Here is a 22,137-nt window from a genome sequence, read left to right as displayed (position 1 = left end):
CTAATAGGCTAGTAATAAATAATAATAAGTAAAAAAAAATCTACTCCTGGAACAAAGAAGTGTCCGGTGTTGAAGAAAATTATGCCAAGTCACCCCAATTGTAGTGCTTTTACTTTCCACTGGTATTTTGGCTGAAATTGCAGTTACCGTGGTATTTTTGTGAGGGACTGACTGGTCGTCCGGTGACGCTGGTGTCCCACATGAAAAAAGTTTCTCATACATATCTCCCCCTCGCGGTTCATGAGTTCAGTGATGGTGAAAAAAATGGCGGCTAGATGAGTCTCTCCACTCCTACAGAGAAAAGAAAAAGTGTTTGAAAAAAACTCTGGATATTTCTTTGGAATATCGGCAGCAACACTCCCGGGCGTCTCACATCACCTTCATCAGTGAGGATGTCACGCTGGGTGCCCACGAAGAAGGAGAAGTATGGAGTCGGTGAGTACAGAACAACCAAACTTCTTCATGTCCCATTAACAAAAGTTTTGGGAGAAATTGTGATTGGAGTTTCTCTGTGTTCTCGGCTGGTTTGGGTTATTGAAGGAGGACTGTGCTGAAGTGTTTTTTTTATGATTGCTTGTCAGTGTAATCTTGTGAGGTTTTTTTTATTACTTATTTTTTTTTTTGGTGGAGATTGTCACAGACGCGCCTAGCTCCAGTGTTTCCTGCTCGGCGGCTTGAATGAAGCTCATAGATACATTGTTGCTCATTGTTAATCGCGCGCTGATACTTTGTAACAACTTTTCACGCTGATACGTTCTAAAGTTTCGCTTTTGTTGTGTTTGGCGCGGAAGATTGTGAACGCGCTTCATTCTAACAGTCTCCGCTGCTGCTTTCAGTCGCCAGATTGTTTAGTTTATATCACAGCTTTCCCACTGTCACGGATAACATGATGTTAGGATATTTAAACACCGACTTTCATTCACACGATTTCTGTAGTGAATATACATGGCCTAAAATAGGATACATAGTGAACTGAAGTGCTTTAATAAATCCGTATCTTACCCGAATGACTGGAAAACTCATGCAAAGTTATTGGTCAAAAGGCGTGGGAAGCTTGGGGTATACAAACTCGTTTTATTGGGCTACTATATACGTGTATCTGTTCCTATCTGGGGAGGTTTAGAGACCGGTTATTCTTTTTATTTATTTATTTTTGCGCAAATTTGTCACAATTGTATATGTAAAATAATTTGTATTTTGTGCCTATATCGCATCCAACTCTCTGAAATACTTCATTCTGATTGGTTGGCATCATTGATTGGCATTATTTCAGTCATGTCTTACATTTTATGCATGTTCCTTATGACTTACTGTAAAAATCAGAAAGTAGCAAAACTACTGTTTTCTTATACAATGTGGCCAAGTAGGTATAGAACTAGATGTTACTCAGACACATCAGCTGTAAAGGAAAGTTGGACAGTAATTTACAGGCATTTCCTCCTCCTCTTATGTAATGATAGACTGGAATGTTTTCATGCTATTCATTGTGTGCTGCCTCATTCCTCAGGCTGTGATTGACAGCTCTGAGTTGACATGGCATGATTAGGCATGAAATATTGCACTGGAGGGTGTGGAGGCTTGTTCTTGTTTTCCATGGGATTAAACAAAAAAACTAAAAAAGGTGATTGCAACTTTTTATCTCACAAATCTGAATAAACTCGGAATTTGCAAGATTCTGCAAAATGAAAGAATTTCTGCGAGATTTTGTAAATTAGATTTTCTTTAAAATTAATTTCCTGCCAGAAATGGGCTTTCACAGGCTGATGTGTTTTTTTTTTTTTTTTAAATGTTTCCTTGAACATCTATTGTAGTATATATATATGTATATACAGTGTTGGGGAGTAACTAGTTACATGTAACGGCGTTACGTAATTTAATTACAAAATAAATGTAACAGTAATCAGTTACAGTTACTAAGAAAAAATGAGTAATTAAATTACAGTTACTTATGAAAATTGTAACGATTACAAAGAGGATTACATTTGAATATTTACACACATCCACATACAGCTTATACTTTCCCAAATTGCACTAAGACATATGGCCCATAATCTCCGAGACGCGGAAAACACATTCGTAGAATCGAGTAATAAAAAATGGAATTCAGCCTATAACGCGGACGCAGTATGCCACATTTTGGACGAATAAATCAAAAGCAGGTCAGTACACTTGAATCAAAACCCGATATGGACTGATGTCTGTGAATATTAAGCCGCAAAAAGACTGAATATGAATCCTGCACATTCTGCGTGTCTGTGGAAATCAGGCGCTGACTGGACATCGGGAGAACCGGGACTATTCCCGGTGGCCTGGCAGACGATTTGGCCTTCTACTTTAATATTGTTATTGTGTAATTGCAGGGCGAATATACTAAAGCGATTATTTCCGAATCCGCCATTCGATAATTAAATTTCTAATAAATCATGAATCGGTTAGTCGTGACTGGCAATGGTTGGGCTCGCGCGCTCTCGCGCCTCCGCCGAACGATTTGGATCAGACTCCGAGTAATCAATGCGAGAGAGAGAGACCGGAGTGAACTGTGTAAGCGCACAGCTGGAGCAGAGAAGCGACTCTTCTGTTCAGGGTTTCAGGTGCAGGTCAGTTTCATCTGTAAATATGCTAATGTAGTTTTGTCTTTGTTTACTTAGTCAAGCAGCAGCAGCACATTGCTCGCAATCACTCAAAATACTGTATAAACGACGTCATTATTATCTTTTGTAATGTTACAGTAGTAAGTTAGCAGACAAATCATCATATTTTATCATAGGTTTAGGGGGAGCTAGTGGATACAAATACACAACCCTTAGGAAAATTAATATAGCCTATGGTATGGCACTAACCATGGTTTAATTATGGAATTTGTAGTAAAAATAAATACAAGTGGTAATTCATTTGCCAAAAAAACAAAATTGCACTTACAAAACATGGTAAAAGTCAAATAAAAATCTTCAGTATTAAAGTCATGAGAGAGATGGGTGGATAATGGAAGTGAAGGTGCAGTTCAGGAGAGAACTCTTAATTACGTTGCATGTCCCCCAACCTAAGGATTCAAATCTTTTTCATGTCAGGTCCATACACAAAATAGGGTTGTCCATGTAACAGAATGGGTTGTGGGTGTATGAGTGTGAGATTTCCCAGCCTATTTTTTTCCCAGTCCGCCCCTCATGGAAATTAATCTCTAGAACAGTCACTTCATTTTTACTTATTTTGAGAAACTATCATCATATCATATACAAAGAGACAGCAGTGTTTCAAAAAGACACCAATGTTTCAGGAGTTTAGTACACAAAATAGGACACATGCTTATTAGATAACCGTATTTGAGTTGATGTATATGCTTTTATTTTTTTATTAACTATTTTTCCCCAAACCATTGTTAGATGCAGTTAGATGCCTGTAGTTATGCAAAGATTTGGTTTCAAAAACAGTATCTATAAACTATTTCTTTTGATTTTAAATCTGCTTTGAACTGCAGATCAATCTCTAAGTAAAAGGCAGTACTAAAGTTTGATTGTGTGGTGGAGGTGTTCAAATTTGATCATCTTAATTCAGGTGATGAAGGATGGTGAAAGTCTGACAGCATTGAGCACTACTGTTAAGGTTAAACCTGCATGGTGTAAAATGGTTGAAGATGATTAACAGTTGCAAATTAACATTCATTAGAAATTTATAAAAGTAATCAAAATGTACTCAAAAGTAATTAGTTACATTACTTTATTAAAGTAATTAAAAAAGTTACACTACTATTACATTTTAAATAGGGTAACTTGTAATCTGTAACCTATTACATTTCCAAAGTAACCTTCCCAACACTGTGTATATATCTAAAGTTAACTTGGGAAGTCTTTGGGAAGGTTTGTCTTTTTTAAGGTTTATGGATGATTTCAGGATATAAAATAATCTTAGTTCCACCTCAACTGGAGAGGAACTTTATGGGTTGGATTAAATAGAGGATCAGGACCTTTTATTGGCAGCAAACTCTTACTCTATCACATAATTCTGGTTTTATCTGCTCTCCTTGATGAACTCAAAATATCTCCAGCATTCATGTTGGATAACGTGTTGTGCTTGCAGGAGGAGAGGAGAGTTGTTTAGCTCTTTGAAATATTGTGGTTAACGCATTGTGTTTGTGAGTGAAAGGTTGCTCTCTGAATGCTGTCTACCTGTTTGTGTTGCTCAGTACTTCCACTCTGAGCTCAAAGCTAGTCAAAATGTCTAGTCTTTGATGTGTGTGTGTATTTTTACCTTGAGGGCGGTTGAATTTTTCTCTGTAATATTGAACTAGTTTTGCCTCCGTGTTGGTGTAATCTAAATTCTCAAGTGCACTAGACTGAGGTGAAGCCTTTTCTGACTATGGCAGGTAAAAGAGGAACATGTTGAAGCACATTTTTGTGTGCTGCTTCCTTGATAGTCTAGCTGTTGAAAGTGGAATTATTTTTTAACTATTTCCAGATTAAATATACCATAAACAACCTAAATTCATGTGAAACATTTGTACACTTTTTTGCTGTTTATATGTAAATTAATTATGCAGTGATCAAATGTACTGTATTTTCGTGCAAAATTGTTAATAAAAGGTTATTGTAATACGTTTTATAAGAAAAAGTTTAATTTGATGTTTTACTTGCAATTTCTTTGTAATTAATTGTGAAATTTACTATCAATTTCTTGAGTGAAAAACGTTTCTATTCTAATTTTTGGTGATTGATGCATGTAGTCCCACAAATCAAAGTCTCTCCCATCAGAATCTGAGCTCAAGTGCTACGAGGTGACGCATTTAAGATGCATGCTAATACTGTGTGAACACTGAATCATTTCCACCTGCATCTTTTGAGCAAGTCACCTGAAATTCATGCATGTTAAAACAGGTCATAAGAGGCATGTGATGAGGGGACTTGGGTCTGTCTTTAATGTCTAGTCTGGATCGAAGATTTCTTCAGCAAGACCTCTAATATCAGTCCTAACTCTCACTCAAAGACATTTCATTGATGCTGAATGAATCAAATAACTTCAACTGGAATGGAGACGGTGACTCTGAGTTGATTAAACAAAGTGTTGGGTTTATAGTTCAAAGTAAACACTAGCTGCAGTTAATGTTCATTGTTCATATGTTCTTAATTACATTTACATTTACATTTAATCATTTAGCAGACGCTTTTATCCAAAGCAACTTACAAATGAGAACAATAGAAGCAGTCAGGTCAACAAGAGAACAACAACAGTGTACAAGTGCCATGACAAGTCTCAGTTCGTCTAGTATAGAACGCATAGGTAGGTTTTTTTTTTTTTTTTTAAATTAAATGACAAGAAAAGGAAAAGTGCTAGTGTTAGTTGGTTAAGTGCAGGCGAAAAAGATGAGTCTTTAGCTGTTTCTTGAAAATGAGTAAAGACTCAGCTGTACGAATTGAGATTGGGAGGTCATTCCACCAGCTGGGCACAGTCCAGGAAAAGGTCCTTGAGAGTGATTTTGAACTTCTTTGGGATGGTACCACAAGGCGTCGATCACTTGCAGAGCGCAAACTTCTGGAGGGCACATAAGATTTAACCAATGAGTTTAGGTAAGTTGGTGCCGTGCCAGTGGTCGTCTTGTAGGCTAGCATCAGTACCTTGAATTTGATGCGAGCAGCTACTGGTAGCCAGTGTAACCTGATGAGGAGAGGAGTAACGTGAGCTTTCTTTGGCTCATTGAAGACAACCCTCGCTGCTGCATTCTGGATCAATTGCAGAGGCTTGACAGTACCTGCAGGAAGACCCGCCAGGAGAGCATTACAATAGTCCAGTCTGGAGAGAACAAGGGCTTGGACAAGAAGTTGGGTTGCTTGCTCTGACAGGAAGGGTCTAATCTTCCTAATGTTGTATAAGGCAAACCTGCAGGAGCGGGTCGTTGTAGCAATGTGGTCTGTGAAGCTTAACTGATGATCCATCACATCATCATTCATCATGCTAAAACACAAACCTTGTGAAAGTTTAGAGTTGGTCACATTTGTCAGTTTATGTTTTCGTCAGTAATGGGTTAATTTTCATGTCCTCTTTTTTTTGGATCCTCCGCACACCTCTGTCTCTCTGCATGAGTAAGTCTAGTGGTATTTGAGGAAGTGTTCTCTTAAAGAGGTGCGCTGCTTATGTGCTGCCGTCCCATAAGAGTTTCCAAAGTAGCTTTATTAGGCTTTGTGTGTGTAGTTTGTTCCATTCATTCAGGCCTGGAGCAGAAATGCAGTGAAGTTTGCTTTGAGAGCTCTGCAAAGGCTGGCTGAGAGGCATTGTGGTGATGCATGAACAATAAAATTACTATTTACCACATGAAACTTCTTAGATGTGCATGCATTCATACTTAAATATTCACTCATGTTCATAATCGGCTTATTTATGATCTGCAATCTGGCAAGTCATTTATAAATTTGCTCAGCAATGCCTTTTTTTTTATTAGAGGAACCATAATTTCAGACAAAAAACTTTGTTGTAGCCACTTGGATTCAAACACTTTTAGTATTTTTTTTTTTTTAATACCATATGATGGTAATTTAAAACAGTAAGCAGTAACTCGTTTCCTCAGGTTTATGTTATACCTGGCATCTTTTGCATAACTGAAGCACCATTTTATGATGTGCTTGCCAAGGAATTAATGCTTGTGTTAATTTGGATGATTACTTACCTTTCCGATTAAAGGTGTGGAAGTAGGGATGGGACGGTATGAAAATTTAATATCACGATTATAGTGACTAAAATTATCACGATTATCAATATTATCACGGTTTTGTTGAAACGAGATGAAAGTGTTCAAAAATAGTTGATGCTCACACTGAAAACATTTCAGCAAGTTTTATATTTAATAATCAACAAACAACTAATAAAACAAGCAACTCTATGCACTTAATTTAAAGAAAGATTAAATTCTGTGGCATTTCCTTCCTTACAATGAAAAGTGTAGAAGCATAGAAAAGCATAGAAAAGTCACTGACTTTCGCCATTCCTTCTCAAAAAAAAACAAAAAAAACATTGTGCGCTGCGCTTGCGTCAGACTGTTGCTGGCTGGACATGATTTAATAGTGAGTTATTAAAACCGCGATAATCAAACACGGTTTTAATGATAATTCATTTTTAAACGATATTACTAACCTTCAGCACATTTTATCACGGTTATCAATAAAACCGGTTATCGTCCCATCCCTATGTGGAAGTAAATATTTGTTGAGAGATTTAACAAGAACCAGCCATTGGTTTTGCATCCAGTTCCTCTTAGTAAAGGTGCCAGCTCTGCACTTCCATAAGAAGTCTGGCACATGCTGAAATTCAGTTTTTCAGTGTTTTTGTGTTTGTGATTTGTCTTTTGAAAGGTCTCTGATCTGGAGCGGGTTGCCATCAGGTGAGAGGCTCAGCTGAACTTCCTGCATCCTGTAAATATTCAGGCATTTCACAGACATGCTTGGAATATTTGCATGGCGCACCAAAAAATGAGCTGCCTCAGTCACCCAGAGGCCATATAAACAGTGACGGCATGTAAAGGGACGGTGTCCTTTTTTTTGTAGCAATAGTTAAACCATAGTTTACCCCATAGTGAAAATGAGTTGATTATTATACTTACCTCCAGGCCATCCAAGACATCCAAGGAGTTTGTTTCCTAATCAGATTTGGAGAAATGTTGTTTTCACTTGCTCACCAATGGGTGCTCTGTAGTGAATGGGTGCCGCAAGCATGAGAGTCCAAACATCTGATAAAAACTGTAATCCACAAGTATCGTCTTGTAAAGCCAAAAGCTGTGTTTATTACAAATAAATCCATCATTAAGACATTTATCAACTTCAAACCAGTCCTAAAATACAAGTCATCTATCCATAATACTGCTTTTGCCAGTGAAAAAGCTGTCTTGTCTGAATCAGGATAGAAATCTGCACAGATCAAGCAGCGCTTACAAGCCAAAACAGGTATGAACCAATATGAGGGTGGATTTCGATGTGAGAGGATCACTTTTACCGTTTTTTTAATCCATTCAGCCGATCTCCGGGTCTGGCGGTAGCACTTTTAGCTTAGCTTAGCCTAGATCATTGACTCTGATTAGACTGTTAGCATCTCGCTCAAAATGGCCAAAGAGTTTCTATATTTTTCCTATTTAAAACTTGACTCTTCAGTAGGTAAAACTCAACTTTTTTACTGTAAAATGAGCCTATTTTCAAAAAAGGGGAGTGTTCCTTTAAAAACGTCTTAATGATGAGCTCGTTTCTTACAAATACACAGCTTTTGGCTTCACAAGATATTAACTGTTGGAATGTGTTGTGGTGAGGATTATTTGTGGATTATTGTGATGTTTTTATCAGATGTTTGGACTCTGGTTCTGACGGCACCCATTCACTGCAGAGAATCCATTGGTGAGCAAGTGATGAATTTATTTAAATTAACGAAGAAAAGAACTCATCTACATCTTGGATTGCCTGATGGTAAGTACATTTTGAGCAAATGTAAATTTTTGGGCGAACTTAAGCATTTAAAAGCTCTGCATAGTAACAAGCACAGTCTTTTCCAACATTTAAAAATTGACTTCTTTTTACCCAGCTTTTCTTTTTGTTTGTTGTTTTGTTCTTTCTCTTTCATTCTTTCTGTAATCACTATAGATCTGTCACCCAGCATAATAACACATTGTCTGGCTGGTGACATTCTCAGATTTGTAGATTTATTCTTAATGCTGCTTGTCTTTTCATAACAATGTTGAAGACAGAAGCATACAAATGTCATATCAGTTTCCCCATATTTGCAGTCGCGATCAAACGGGTGTTTGGAGTTTGACACTACTCATTGTGTGCATGTGAAACGTGCTGAGCTGCAGGGAGACGCCATCGTTGTTCTCCTGTCCTTCATTTCTGTCACGTTACTGTCACTCGAATCCCTTCTTATTAAAGCTGACGTGTTGTGTTGTAAACACAGTGGCATTAATATGCCATAACACATGGATGAGAACGATTCCTTGAGTTTGGAAAGGAGGATGAAAGACTTCTCTTCTCTCGTTCCTCGTCGAGACTTTAGCTAAATAACAGCAGAAGGATTTTTCTTGCTGTATGAATGATTTATTTCAGTGTGCCAGTGTAGAGCCGGCATGTGCTTTTTCATATTGACAAGCCTAAATCAATCCAGCTCAGAGAAACAAGAGATTAGTCCAAGAAGTAGATTTTCTAAACAGCTGTAGCCTGTGCAGAACTCTATAGGATGCTTTGCTTGCTATACAGTCACTGTTTTTGTGGTTGCTAGGGTGTTGTGGATGGTTGTTAGGGCACTGACCTGTGTAAGGTGATCGGAGTAGTTTCTAGGGCTTTGCTATGCATCACAAAGGCATGCCTAGCAGTGATGCGCGGGTCAATGTATAAACAATCCGCACCCGAGCGATGTTTTCAACTAACCCGCCCGCAACTCGGACCGCAAAAAAATTAAAATAAAATATTTTACCCGACCCGCTTCCTGACCCGCATTTTTTAAAAAGTATAAATGCGTCGCCCCTTTATATTAATATAATTACTTAAATAGGCTTTAGCCTATAGGATAATAAGCGTCATGAACGCACACATAAGGCTTGCCACAAAGAACCGGTTAAAGTAATGATTATGCATGTGTCTAAATTAGCAAGGAGACATTTAATTGTTTAGTAATAAACTGGTGTTTTCTGTGTCGCTGCTAAGATGAAGTTGATGATGCGGACTCACAATGAACGCCAGAGAGAAATGCACATTTCATATGGATTACATCATCAGAGAGTAGCCTATTTATTTTAGTTTGAATATTTTAGTTTAAAAGTAGACATTTCAAGCTTTCTGTAATATATTGCCTATATTTCTTTTTAAACCCACCACCTAAAAGATTAAGACACTACCTGACCCAAAATATCACCCAAAGTTTCTACAGCTTTTTACTTCGCTATTTCAGAATCTGGAAAAATGACTGGGGCAAACTTGTTACTGCAGTCATGTACGGCATGATAAATGCTCGTCACTTCTGCTGCCCAAACTTTGTCAGCCTGTGGGTCATTTGGTTTATTGAAAAACGAATGCACTGATTTGCATGTTTCTTGATGATGTGCTTTTCTTCTGTGGTACTCACATGCACCATGTCGCTTCACGTCGTATTCTCCTCCATGTCCCACAGAAAAAGAGCTCTCTCTGCTTCGCCATCTACAGGTCTTAATCAAGGGTATGCTGCGGGACAAAGGGTAAAATTGCTGTACAAAGCGGGACAGTTGGTCACTCTATTCGCGCCAGTTATTCAGCCAATAAAGTGTAGGCCTATATATTTCAAAATCGTGTATAGTACTATATAAATTACAAAGGTTTAATTGGCATCTTTATTTCAAAAGATGCCTAGTGATTTAAAGTGTGTTAATACGTTATAGTGATTTCATTCATGTTTTTGTGATTTTGCTTTACTAAATTGATATGCTAGAGTATTTTCTTCTGGTTATTATTATTTTATAATTTTGCCAAAATGTAGTGAATATTATTTAGTCATTGATGATGATGATAACTGCACAACTGTAAAATTACAATACTGATATTTTAATTTCTTAATTTAAATGCCGATCCAAAGTTGGCATGAATTTTAAGTTCATTCTATTTTTTTTTTCATTCTATTTTTTGATCTTTTTGTGTTTTCTTTTTTATGTTTACGGTGATGATGGTCTAATCGATGTATCCAGTGATGATCAGTTGCTCCGCTTAAACTCCGCCCACTGCAGGCTCACATTTCTTCTTCTTGAATAATCCATTACTCTTGGATGTATGTCAGAATAACCTGGATGTCTTTGCAAACTTCACTGAAACTGTACTCTAGTTGTGAATCCTTACAATCTGCCACTTATCTGGGTGTTGTCATCACTCACTCTCTCTCTGTGACTGTGGACAGTGTTTGTGTGCAGCGGTGGACAGGATCGCTCTACCCAACACTTTGGCTCCTCATATAAGGAAATGCCACTTCCTTTGGCTTCAGTAAGAAGTGCAGCTTGACTGAAGACAACAGTTCTGTTTGTACTCTCACACACAAGCGTCACACAATCTCTCATTATCTCCAGTGTGCTCCTGATTAACCTCAGCCACAGTCTGGTCTGTGTTTGGACCCTGTCGGATGAGAAGTGGCAGAACGACGGGTGAGAGATGAGTGCGGGTCTCAAATACAGAGACGCCGATGATCAATCATGACAGCACAGTTTCGTGACTTGACTGCTTTTTTAACTTTTAAACATTTCACACCAATCAGAGTTTACAAGACGTGCCAGCCAGATTGGATGCAGTGTCATTTCCAGCACTGTAATTGATACACAATGTAACATTTCATTTAGTAAATCATCTATTAATCATTGAATGATTAGAATTTAATTTTGATTGAAACTCTGAGTATAAAATATCATATTTTGGTGTGCATTATTGTACAGTCTGTTAGATTACCGCAACACAAACTTTGTTTAATCCAGGGGAAAAAATGTGCAGAAAGTTACTTCTATATATATATATATATATAAATATTTTGTATTTTATTTAATGTTTTATATCATCATGTCAGTGTGATATTGTACTTTTACATTTTGTATTGAATAATTAAGTTTTAACACTGAAATGTATATTTTTGTCATTTCATTTAGCTATAAATCAACATGAATTATTGAATTAAATTTTGATTGGAAATCTATTGAGTTTTGAATATTGTATTTTGGTGAGCATTATTGTGAAGACCATTAGCGTAAAGCAACACAAACTTTGTCAAAAAGTAAAAAAAAAAAAAGTCAAACACTCAGAAAATGTTTTTTTATTTATCCAGCAGTGTGACATTAAACATGTTAGTGTATTGAATAGTTAACCGTTTTTTTACATCAAATTTTACATTTATAACATTTCATTTTGTAATTAAACTTCAAATCAGACTATGCTTAAAGTAAATAGGTTTTTAACCTAGTTTAATATATTTTCATTTTATTATTTTCTATTGCAAATGAGATTTTTCATACTTGGTTTGTTGCCTTTTGTGTGCAGTTTGAGAAACAAATATTTTTTTATTTTATTTTTTTATTTTTTTTACCCTTGGTCTTCTTTTGAATTGCCTTGATTAACTAGTTCTCGAATGCCAGCCCATTTTTGAACTCCAGGCATCCAAATGGTAATCAAAGATGTGTCTTTGTTTAAAGCTCATTTCCTGTTGAACGTGTTGCTCTTATGAATCTCGGCGTCTCTCTCTCCTTACAGCCTGATTAATTCAGCATCACATTGTCTTTTTGAGCAGAGGACATTAGCTAATAAACGTCTCCGAGCAGGACTGATAGTGAGCCGCTCTCAGGACTCCTGCCAGAGGAAAGCCCACTGAACACCTTAAAAAATGCTTGAAGTCATAAACACAGATGAAATAGATTACCAATCTTCCTGTTTTAGCCAATTATTCATAGAATATTTTTGTGTCGATTGGCAATTCTTTAAAAAGATGCTTCCTCCTCTAATAACTTCAGTGTTGATAGCAGCTTTTGTAAGTGACTTGTTTAACTGTAGTTTATCTACTTTCGATTATGCGTAACTTGGCAAGCTCCATTTTGAAAGCTTCCTCAGCACTGATGGTTAGCATTGTGTTTGGCAGGAAATATCATGTGGTGTCACGCGTCCTTGAAGGAAATTTCCACAACCATACTCACTCATACGAAGATAAACACCTCATATGCATTGCATGCTCTATTTTTATAAGCAGTACAGAATGATTCACTCAAAACTGAAAATTTGGTGCTAACGCCAGGCCATCCAAGGTGATTTTTTTCCCTTAAGTATTAAAAGTAAAGTAGCTATTGTTCGGTGATTCATGAAATTCAAATCAGTGTCTACTGGCACTTTGAGAGTCAGAAAGCGCAAATCAAGGAACACAAAATAGATACCGGTGGTGCCTGATGATATATTGAGGTCTTATGAAGTGAAACAATCGGTCTCTGTGAGAAACTGAATATTATTTACAACATTATTATTATTATTACCTGGAATCCAGAGCCTCTGGCAAACTGAGAAATCTGATTCTTTTCCACAAACTGGATCTTTTGGAGCATTTGTTTCAATGAACTGGTTAAAAAAACAGATTCACCATAATCTATGCATAATGTATATAATCTAAAGCATATAATGTGAATAAATCTTCAACAGTATGCCAAGTTGCATAAACAACCAGAAACAAAAAAAACAAAACATTTATCATCATTTAATTTGACTTAATTCAAGTGCATATTAGTGGCTCTTGATGCCAAAAATAGGCCTAATTCTAAAAGTGCTTTGCCATTGAAAAATGTGTGCTTTAATAACTTGATCATGATTTGTTTGTTTATAAGTAAAATATTAAACACTGACGTCTGTTCTATCAGTTGTAGTCCTTTTAGAGCATGTCTTTTCCTCCCTCTCTCTTCTTCAGTATCAAGGTTGAACTTGTATATTTTTATTAGAAATAGTCTGAAGTCACCAAGCATACCTGCCAGCTGCTGACAGATTTCAACCTAAACCAGTGTGAGTGTCCTAAATCCAGGTCTCTGGGATATGATATGATGATGAGTGTTATCATATACAAGCATGCCTTTCTGGATGCTGTTTGTGGTGTAATGCCTCTTTAGTGCTGTATTTCTCAGTCTGAAGTAAGGCAGTGCATGATGCCGGCCTGGAGATTAGTCTTCCTTAGAGACGTCTGAGTAATTCTTAATAGATTTTCAACATGAATTTTGAATAGTCTTGGGATTATGGAGTCGAGTTATGTGATATTATGAGCTTTGGTCTGAGAAGATGTGATAACTGGATTTCTCGCAGGGGAAACGCTCTGGGTTTAGGGTGCAGGGATGTTGCTCTAATATAAAATCCTTCCCATTAAAACTCTTTTTAATACATGTGTGGTGATCCAGTAAAATGTGTAATGCATGTCTTTTTTTTTTTTTTTTTTTGTATGGTTCTCAGTCACACGGGGGAAAATGACAGCGGTTTGGGTGGCACAAGTACAAAATGAACAAACGAAAACATAATTAAAATTTAGTTATTGCTGCTCTCATCATTGTTAAATTGTTTTGTTTATTGCTAGTTTATAAAATAATGTTAACTGGTGTTAACAAATGAAACCGTATTGTAAAGTTTATCAAAATGATACTTTTTAATTAAGATGTGTATAAATCAGAAAGTAATATATTTACTTTCTGCCAGCTATATATTTGTATATTTTGTCAGCAAACATTAATTTAGTGGTTCTTTAGTGTTTTATTTTTTTTCAGAACACGTTACAAAAAATGACATATTAGCAATAATTATTGAAAACAATTTGCAATAATTGCTGCAGTTTACACAAGTGTTATTTTAGCATTAAATTAATATTTTAAATTACGTTTTATATTTTCAGAGTTCAGAAGTTTGAATAATTTTGTTGCGTTTTTGTCATTTTTATTACTTTTTGTTGGTTTTTAAATTTCTGTATGGGCTAGTTTTTATTCATTTTTATTTCAGTTTTAGTTTTTATTTCAAGAACATCAAGATTAATTAAATGAAAGTGTTAAATGTTGTCTTAAACTAGCTGAAATAATGCTTTTTTTATATATTTTTGTATTTTATATCAGTTATGTAAACAGCTTTTATGTAACACTGTAACACTTCTGTCATTTCATAAATACACTTTTGGTGGGAAAGCACCCATTGACTTGTGGCATTGACAGAGTTTTAATGTTGATCTGTTCATCAGATTTAGTAGAAGTTGTGTGTGTGTGTGTGTGTGTGTGTGTGTATATTGATTATACCTCCGTTGTCCTGATGTTGTCTGATCTAAATCTCTCCTTTGGACAGATGGTGGATGATGTGCTATTGACTGTGAAATAAAGGGCCATTACCCTACAGGACACACACACACACAGACACAGACACACACAGAGGCCAGTCCTACTCCAGCCCAACCATTGTGACAGATGGGCAGATGTGAACATCATCTCTCTGGCATATTTGAGACTGAAATGAGTCTGTGGTCTTTGTTTGGATCCAGTGCAGTCACTCTGGAGAGCATACAGTGCAGAATTAAAGAGAAAAAAAAAACGTCTGACCATTAGGTCAAGCGTAAAAGTGCAAATGTCCTGGAGGCTTTCAGCAGTTACTCTGAATTAGAATTTTTTTTTAAAATGTGAAACAACCTCAACAACCTCTGAATCCATAAGTCGGCACATTAGCAGTCAGGAAAAGATGGCTTTGGGTCAAACACATTTGTTTTTTACAGCTGAAATGAACATTGTGTTTTTGGAGAAAATGAACTTTGTTTCTACTGCTCTGAATAGCCTGTTGTGCTTATGTCAGTAGTCTCACTTACAGACAGTTTGAATGGTTGTTTTTACGCTCATCAAGATTGCCTTAATTTGATCAAAAATACTATAAAAACAGTATTGCAAAATATTGTATTTTTTATAACTGTTTTCTATTTGAATATATTATAAAATGTCATCTATTTCTGTGATGTGCAGCTGTATTTTCAGCATCATTTTCATCATTGACTCTACCGTGCGACTCCACCAGGCAGGGACACCGGCAGGGAATAGAAGTATTGTTTTGATTTAATGTATTTTTCCTTCTCCTTGTTTCATTTCTATTTCAGTTGTTTTTTTTTTCATAACCAAATCTTACTATGTGTTTCCAGATCCCTACTATCACTACCACTCGCAAACCACACATCACACAATGTAGACAGCGCAATCTTAACAATCTGCACACTTTGCCTATATCTGCTAATACACTACTTTCTTTTTCTATTGGTCTCTGGAATTGCCAGTCTGCTGTAAACAAAGCTGATTTCATTACTTCTATTATTAGTCATTCAAAGCTTAATCTCATGGCCCTAACAGAGACCTGGATCAAACCAGAGGACACTGCTACACCTGCAACACTCTCCAATAATTTCTCATTTTCCCACTCCCCCCGTTTGACTGGAAGAGGTGGAGGTACTGGTCTGCTCATCTCTAATGATTGGAAATTTAATTCTTTACCATCTTTGGGTATCAACAGCTCCTTTGAATCTCATTCAGTTACAGTTACCTACCCTTTTAAAATACATTTTGTAGTTGTCTATCGACCCCCAGGACCACTGGGTAACTTTTTGGATGAATTAGATGTGTTGCTCTCAACCTTTTCTGAGGATGGTACTCCCCTAGTTATGCTTGGAGATTTCAACATCCATCTAGATAAACCTCTGTTTGCTGATTTCCACACTCTGCTTGCCTCTTTTGATCTCAACCCAGTGTCAACTACTGCTACTCACAAATCAGGCAACCAACTGGACCTTATTTATACACGACACTGCTCTACTTATCATGTTCTGGTTACTCCACTGCACACGTCGGATCACTTCCTCCTCACTCTTAACCTCAACATAGTCCCTGCCACATCACTTACCCCTCCACATGTCATCTTTCGACATAACCTACGCACACTTTCACCCTCCCGGCTATCTGCAATGGTTTCATCTTCACTTCCTTCCCCTAAACTGTTTGCATCTTTGGATGCTAACAGTACTACTGATACTTTCTGCTCCACTCTTACATCTTGTTTAGACACTGTTTGTCCCTTATCCTCCAGGCCAGCCCGTAACACCCCTTCTGCCCCTTGGTTATCTGATGTTCTACGCGGACACCGTTCTAAGCTTAGAGCTGCTGAAAGGGTGTGGCGCAAATCCAAAAATACTACTGACCTTAATGTGTATCAGTCACTCCTATCTTCCTTCTCTGCTGATGTCTCCACTGCTAAAATGACATACTACCATAACAAAATTAACAATTTGTCTAACTCTCGCATGCTTTTTAAAAATTTTCCTCACTTCTTTGTCCTCCACCTCCTGCTTTATCTCTAATAGCTGACGACTTTGCAACGTTTTCATTAATAAAATTAAACACATTAGTCCACAATTTTCCACACCACAATCAGTCAAGCTCATATCACCAGCAAGCATACACTCATTTACATCCTTCTCTTCACTCTCTGAGGCAGAAGTCTCAAAACTCATCCTTTCTAATCATCCTACTACTTGCCCACTTGATCCTATTCCATCTCATCTCCTTCAAGCCATTTCTCCTGCAGTTGTACCTGCACTCACTCACATCATCAACACATCCCTCCACACTGGTGTTTTTCCCTCATCATTAAGACAGGCACGTATAACTCCACTACTTAAGAAACCCAACCTCAACCCATCTCTTTTAGAGAACTACAGACCAGTTTCCCTTCTTCCTTTCATTGCAAAAACACTTGAACGAGCTGTGTTCAACCAAGTCTCTACATTTCTCACACACAACAATCTCCTTGACAGCAACCAATCTGGCTTCAGAAGTGGGCATTCAACTGAGACGGCCTTGCTCTCAGTTGTTGAAGCTCTAAGACTGGCAAGAGCAGAATCCAAATCTTCAGTACTTATCCTGCTTGATCTGTCCGCTGCTTTTGACACGGTCAACCACCAGATCCTCTTATCAACCCTACTGGCAAAAGGCATCTCAGGAACCACACTTCAATGGTTTGAGTCTTACCTATCAGATAGGTCCATCAAAGTATCTTGGAGAGGTGAGGTCCAAGTCACAACATCTAACTACTGGGGTGCCTCAGGGCTCAGTTCTTGGACCACTTCTCTTCTCTGTCTACATGGCATCATTAGGTTCTGTCATTCAGAAACATGGCTTTTCATACCACTGCTATGCTGATGACACTCAACTCTACCTCTCATTCCATCCTGATGATCCGACGGTTGCTATTCGCATCTCAGCTTGTCTAACAGACATTTCTTCCTGGATGATGGACCATCACCTTCAACTCAACCTTGCCAAGACAGAACTGCTTGTGATTCCAGCAAACCCATCGTTTCATCGCAATGTCACTATCAAGTTAGGCACATCAACCATAACTCCTTCAAAAACAGCTAGAAGCCTTGGAGTTATGATTGATGATCAGCTCCATTTCTCAGACCACATTGCTAAAACTGTCCGATCCTGCAGATTTGCTTTATTCAACATCAAGAAGATCAAGCCCTTTCTTTCAGAACATGCAGCACAACTCCTTGTTCAAGCTCTTGTTCTGTCCAGGCTGGACTATTGCAATGCCCTCTTGTGGCAGGTCTTCCAGCCAATTCTATCAAACCTTTACAATTAATTCAGAACGCGGCAGCAAGATTAATTTTTAATGAGCCAAAAAGAATACACGTCACACCTCTGTTTATCAATTTGCACTGGCTTCCAATAGCTGCTCTCATAAAATTCAAGGCATTAATGTTTGCCTACAAAACTACCACTGGCTCTGCACCCATTTACCTAAATTTGTTACTTCAGACTTATGTGCCCTTTAGAAGCTTGCGTTCTGCAAGTGAACGTCGCTTGATTGTGCCATCCCAAAGAAGCACAAAGTCACTTTTACGGACTTTTAAATTAAATGTTCCCTCCTGGTGGAATGACCTCCCCAACTCAATCCGAGCAGCTGAGTCCTTCCATCTTCAGGAATCGGCTTAAAACACATCTCTTCCATCTTTATTTGACCCTCTAACTTTAACACTCACTATTCAAATTCTATTCTTTAAAAAAATCTACCTACCTTTCTAATCTTTTTGTATTCTATTTTCTTTTCATTTATTATGCAATTGTATGTGTTTGTGAAAAGATCTTTAACACTAGCTTGCTCTATTCTTTTTTTATTCTATCGGTTATTTTTTTATTTTTATTTATTTATTTGTATTATTTAAAATCCCATGCTACATGTACTGTGTTAATCTAACTGAGACTTGTTATATCACTTATATATCATTGCTCTTTTAGTTGTTTTTGATTGCTTCCACTGTCCTCATCTGTAAGTCGCTTTGGATAAGTGTCTGCTAAATGAATAATTGTAAATGTAATGTAAATGCATCATTCCTCCACTCTTCAGTGTCACATGATCTTCAGAAATCATTCTAATATACTGATTTGCTGCTTAAGAAGAAACATTTCTGATAGAGATGCACTGATCAACGGCCATTTGCTGCCACCGAATAATTTGGTTTCATATTGAAAACTATCATTGCATTTTTCCCAACATTTCTTATTTGTATTTTTAAAAACGTACTTCTCTTATAAAATTATGCAGTGTAAATGCATTTATGGCACCTCAGCTTCATCCAACAGTCTGTGTAAATACATCCAGTGCCACTTCAGATGCAGCTTCTGTGTTTCCTGCAGTGAAAAGATGAAGTTTGTTTGAATGGTAACAGCGCTACAGTTTCTTACTATCTCACATTTAATAAGGCTAATGAAAAAAAATGACAATTTAAGAAACAGTGGGAAATGACATCTGTTTTGTTCTATACAGCGACTCCTTTTCAGTTAATTTTTTTTGTACCTCATTTTCTAGTCACAGAGCACTTTATTTGGAGAGTTGTTTAAGTGAGAGAACATCTGTAACATTGTCCAGATTGGGGGGATTTTTTTTGCATTTAAAGAAAGTATAGATTTTTGTGTGTATGCTGTCAATTATAGTTTTTATAAAGAAAATCAGAATCAGTAAAAATCGGTGTCATCTAGTCACTCATACAAAAAATTGGGAAATCGGAATCCACTAAGAAAATTTAAATTGGAAATTGAAATTGGAAATCGGTGCATTTCTAATTTCTGATGATCAATGTGTAAAAACAGTTGTGCTGATTAATATTTTTGTAGAAATCATGATACATTTATGTTTTCATGATACTTTGATGAATAGAAAGCACAAAAGAACATAATTTTTTCGAAATAGATAATTGTCACTTTTGAGCAATTTAATCTAGGGATGCACGATAATATCGGCACAACATCGGTATCGGCCGATAAAAGCTTAAAATGACCATCATCGGCATCGGCCGATATGAATATTTCTGCCGATGAGCCAAACCGATAGGGGGGCGTGTTTCATGTGCGCGCGCGACGACCATGAACGTAGCTTGAGCGCCAAAAACTTAAACTTACAACATGTCAGCTGTGTGGAGGCATTTCGAGATCTGTCAAACAGATAACAAAGTTGCTATTTGCAATATTTGTAAAGCACAAGTGATGCTAGGAGGCGTAAAACAACAGTCTTTCAACACTACAAATATGATTACACATCTTAAGAGCCGTCATCCTGAGCAGCACCAAGACTTTTTAAAAAGTAAGAAGGAAAAAATGCCAGCAAAAACCCATCAGCAGCCTCTACTTCAGTCCTTTGACAAAGCTAGAAAATACAGCAGCGACCACCCAAAGGTAAAAGATCTTAACGACAAAATAATTGAATTTATTGCTCTTGACAACCAGCCGTTTAGCGTGGTGGAAGATGTTGGCTTCAGGAGGCTAATGATGCACCTAGAGCCGCGGTATGTAGGGCTGGGACAACGCGTCGAGGTCATCGATGACGTCGACGAAAAAAATACGTCGACGCAAAATATGCGCATCGATTCGTCGACCTGTTTTTATTTCTCTAAAAAACGTTTGCAAAACGTTTACCTTATGTGCGCTGAATATACGCGATGGCCGGATCAATGGCGGAGCGCTTCTTGCTCTCTCCCTCCCTTGTGAATATTAATCAAAATCATTAAACACGATAGAAAAAGGGCGAAACACCAAAGTTTCACGCGCGCTCGCGCACTCACAGTCTTTAAACTAAACGAGCGCTTCATGCTCTCTCCCTCCCTTGTGCATATTAACCAAAATCATTTGACACGATAGAAAAAGGGCGGAAAGCCAAAGTTTCACGTGGAGCATTCGGAGATTTTTTTTTCTCCATGACAGGCTGCTGGCTCCCACTGTTAATTATTATTATTTATTTTGTAAAAGCACTCTCTGTATTGGCTTAAAGCCCTCAAGTTTACATTTACATACTGTATTCTTTCAATTGCTCTAAACAAGTATTTTGGGTGAACTTTTTTATTGAATGCTAGACTATGTGTTCAGTAAGTTTCAGTACAATGTCATGTTAACCACTATGTTGGGGGAGCATTTGGTAGACCTGTTCCAGTAGGAAAAGATGTAAAAAAATATTTGAAAATTTATTTGTACTTATTTTACTCTTAAGGACTGAAGTTTAAGTTGAAGTTGAAGTCTAAACTTAAAAATAAAATGTTGCACTGGCATATCATTTATTCTCCAAGTGAAATAATTGACCTGTTTTTCAGGTGTGAATGTCTGTCTACATTCTGTATGAATGTCTCTGTAAAATAATACATTTATGGTAGAATCAGTACAGAAGAGATACATGGATTTCTCTTCAGTAAAATTAAAATTTAAATATATCAGGCGAAAAATTTGTATATATATCGGTATCAGTATCGGCATCGGCCAAAATTATTTTGAAAATATCGGCATATCGAATATCGGCCAAAATCCAATATCGTGCATCCCTAATTTAATCCATTCTTGCTAAACAATGAAGTGCAAAGAAATGCCTGCCGGACCGGAGACTCAAACCTGTGACCTTCGGTTGAGTCCAACACTATCCATTAGGCCACGATTGTGCCAGAAGACTTGAAATGGAAGTCCAGTGGAAGCTCAAAGATGTTTATGAACCAAAACTTACTCCCCGAGAAAGTTCGCTTTGGTGAGCTGTTACGGCCTTTTTAGTTCGAAATGATGTCATATCAGTTCGTTCTTCGATTTCGATTCAGTATTTCGGGGCCTTTATGATGTGCTTTTTTTTGTCAGTTTTGGTGCTCAACAGTGCCCTCTTTGGTTTCATTGTATGGGAAAAGAGCAGCATGAACATTTTACTTAACATCTCCTTTTGTGAAGAATATAAGTCATGTGGGTTTGGAATGACACAAGGATGAACAAATGCCATTTTTTTTTCTGACGTAGGACTTGGTCAGTCATTTTGAAAACATAATAATCTCTGTGCTTTTGTTATTTTGAACTAATGTTTCAAAGTGAGGCCCGGTGAGACCCCTGATAGCGTCCTCTATCAAACACGCTCCAGCTTTGGGCTCGTCAGAGAGCGACACGCTAGTAAATGTCAGCGATGACATGGCTTTAAGAATCCAGTGTGCGTGTGTCCAGTCTCATCTTCACGACCGACAGAGATTAATGACTCGTCCCATCCTCTGCTTACAGCTCCACTGGACCTGTGAGAGACCCAGCAAACAGGGATGAGCTGTAATAGTGCTGTTTTAGTGAGGTGTGTTGAGCGAATG

The 22,137-nt window shown here is 37.4% G+C and overlaps 1 protein-coding gene across 2 annotated transcripts in view; it reads left to right on the top strand.

Moving 5' to 3' along the window:
* Positions 1-230: 230 nt before the first annotated feature.
* The window catches only part of dock1 (dedicator of cytokinesis 1), a 251,029-nt gene continuing 229,122 nt past the window's right edge, over positions 231-22,137 (top strand). Inside the window, exon 1 of one of the 2 annotated variants that reach the window (XM_059532817.1) lies at positions 231-435. In XM_059532817.1, the coding sequence (XP_059388800.1) occupies positions 393-435 (43 nt within the window). In that variant the 5' untranslated portion in view covers positions 231-392. The remainder of the gene's footprint in view (positions 436-22,137) is intronic. The other variant, XM_059532816.1, reaches the window with a different exon arrangement.

Source organism: Carassius carassius, chromosome 40 (assembly GCF_963082965.1).
Source record: "Carassius carassius chromosome 40, fCarCar2.1, whole genome shotgun sequence".
Classification (NCBI taxonomy): Eukaryota; Metazoa; Chordata; class Actinopteri; order Cypriniformes; family Cyprinidae; genus Carassius; species Carassius carassius.
The sequence above is the reverse complement of the archived record's forward strand: the minus strand, read 5'-3'. Positions and strand labels throughout refer to the sequence as shown.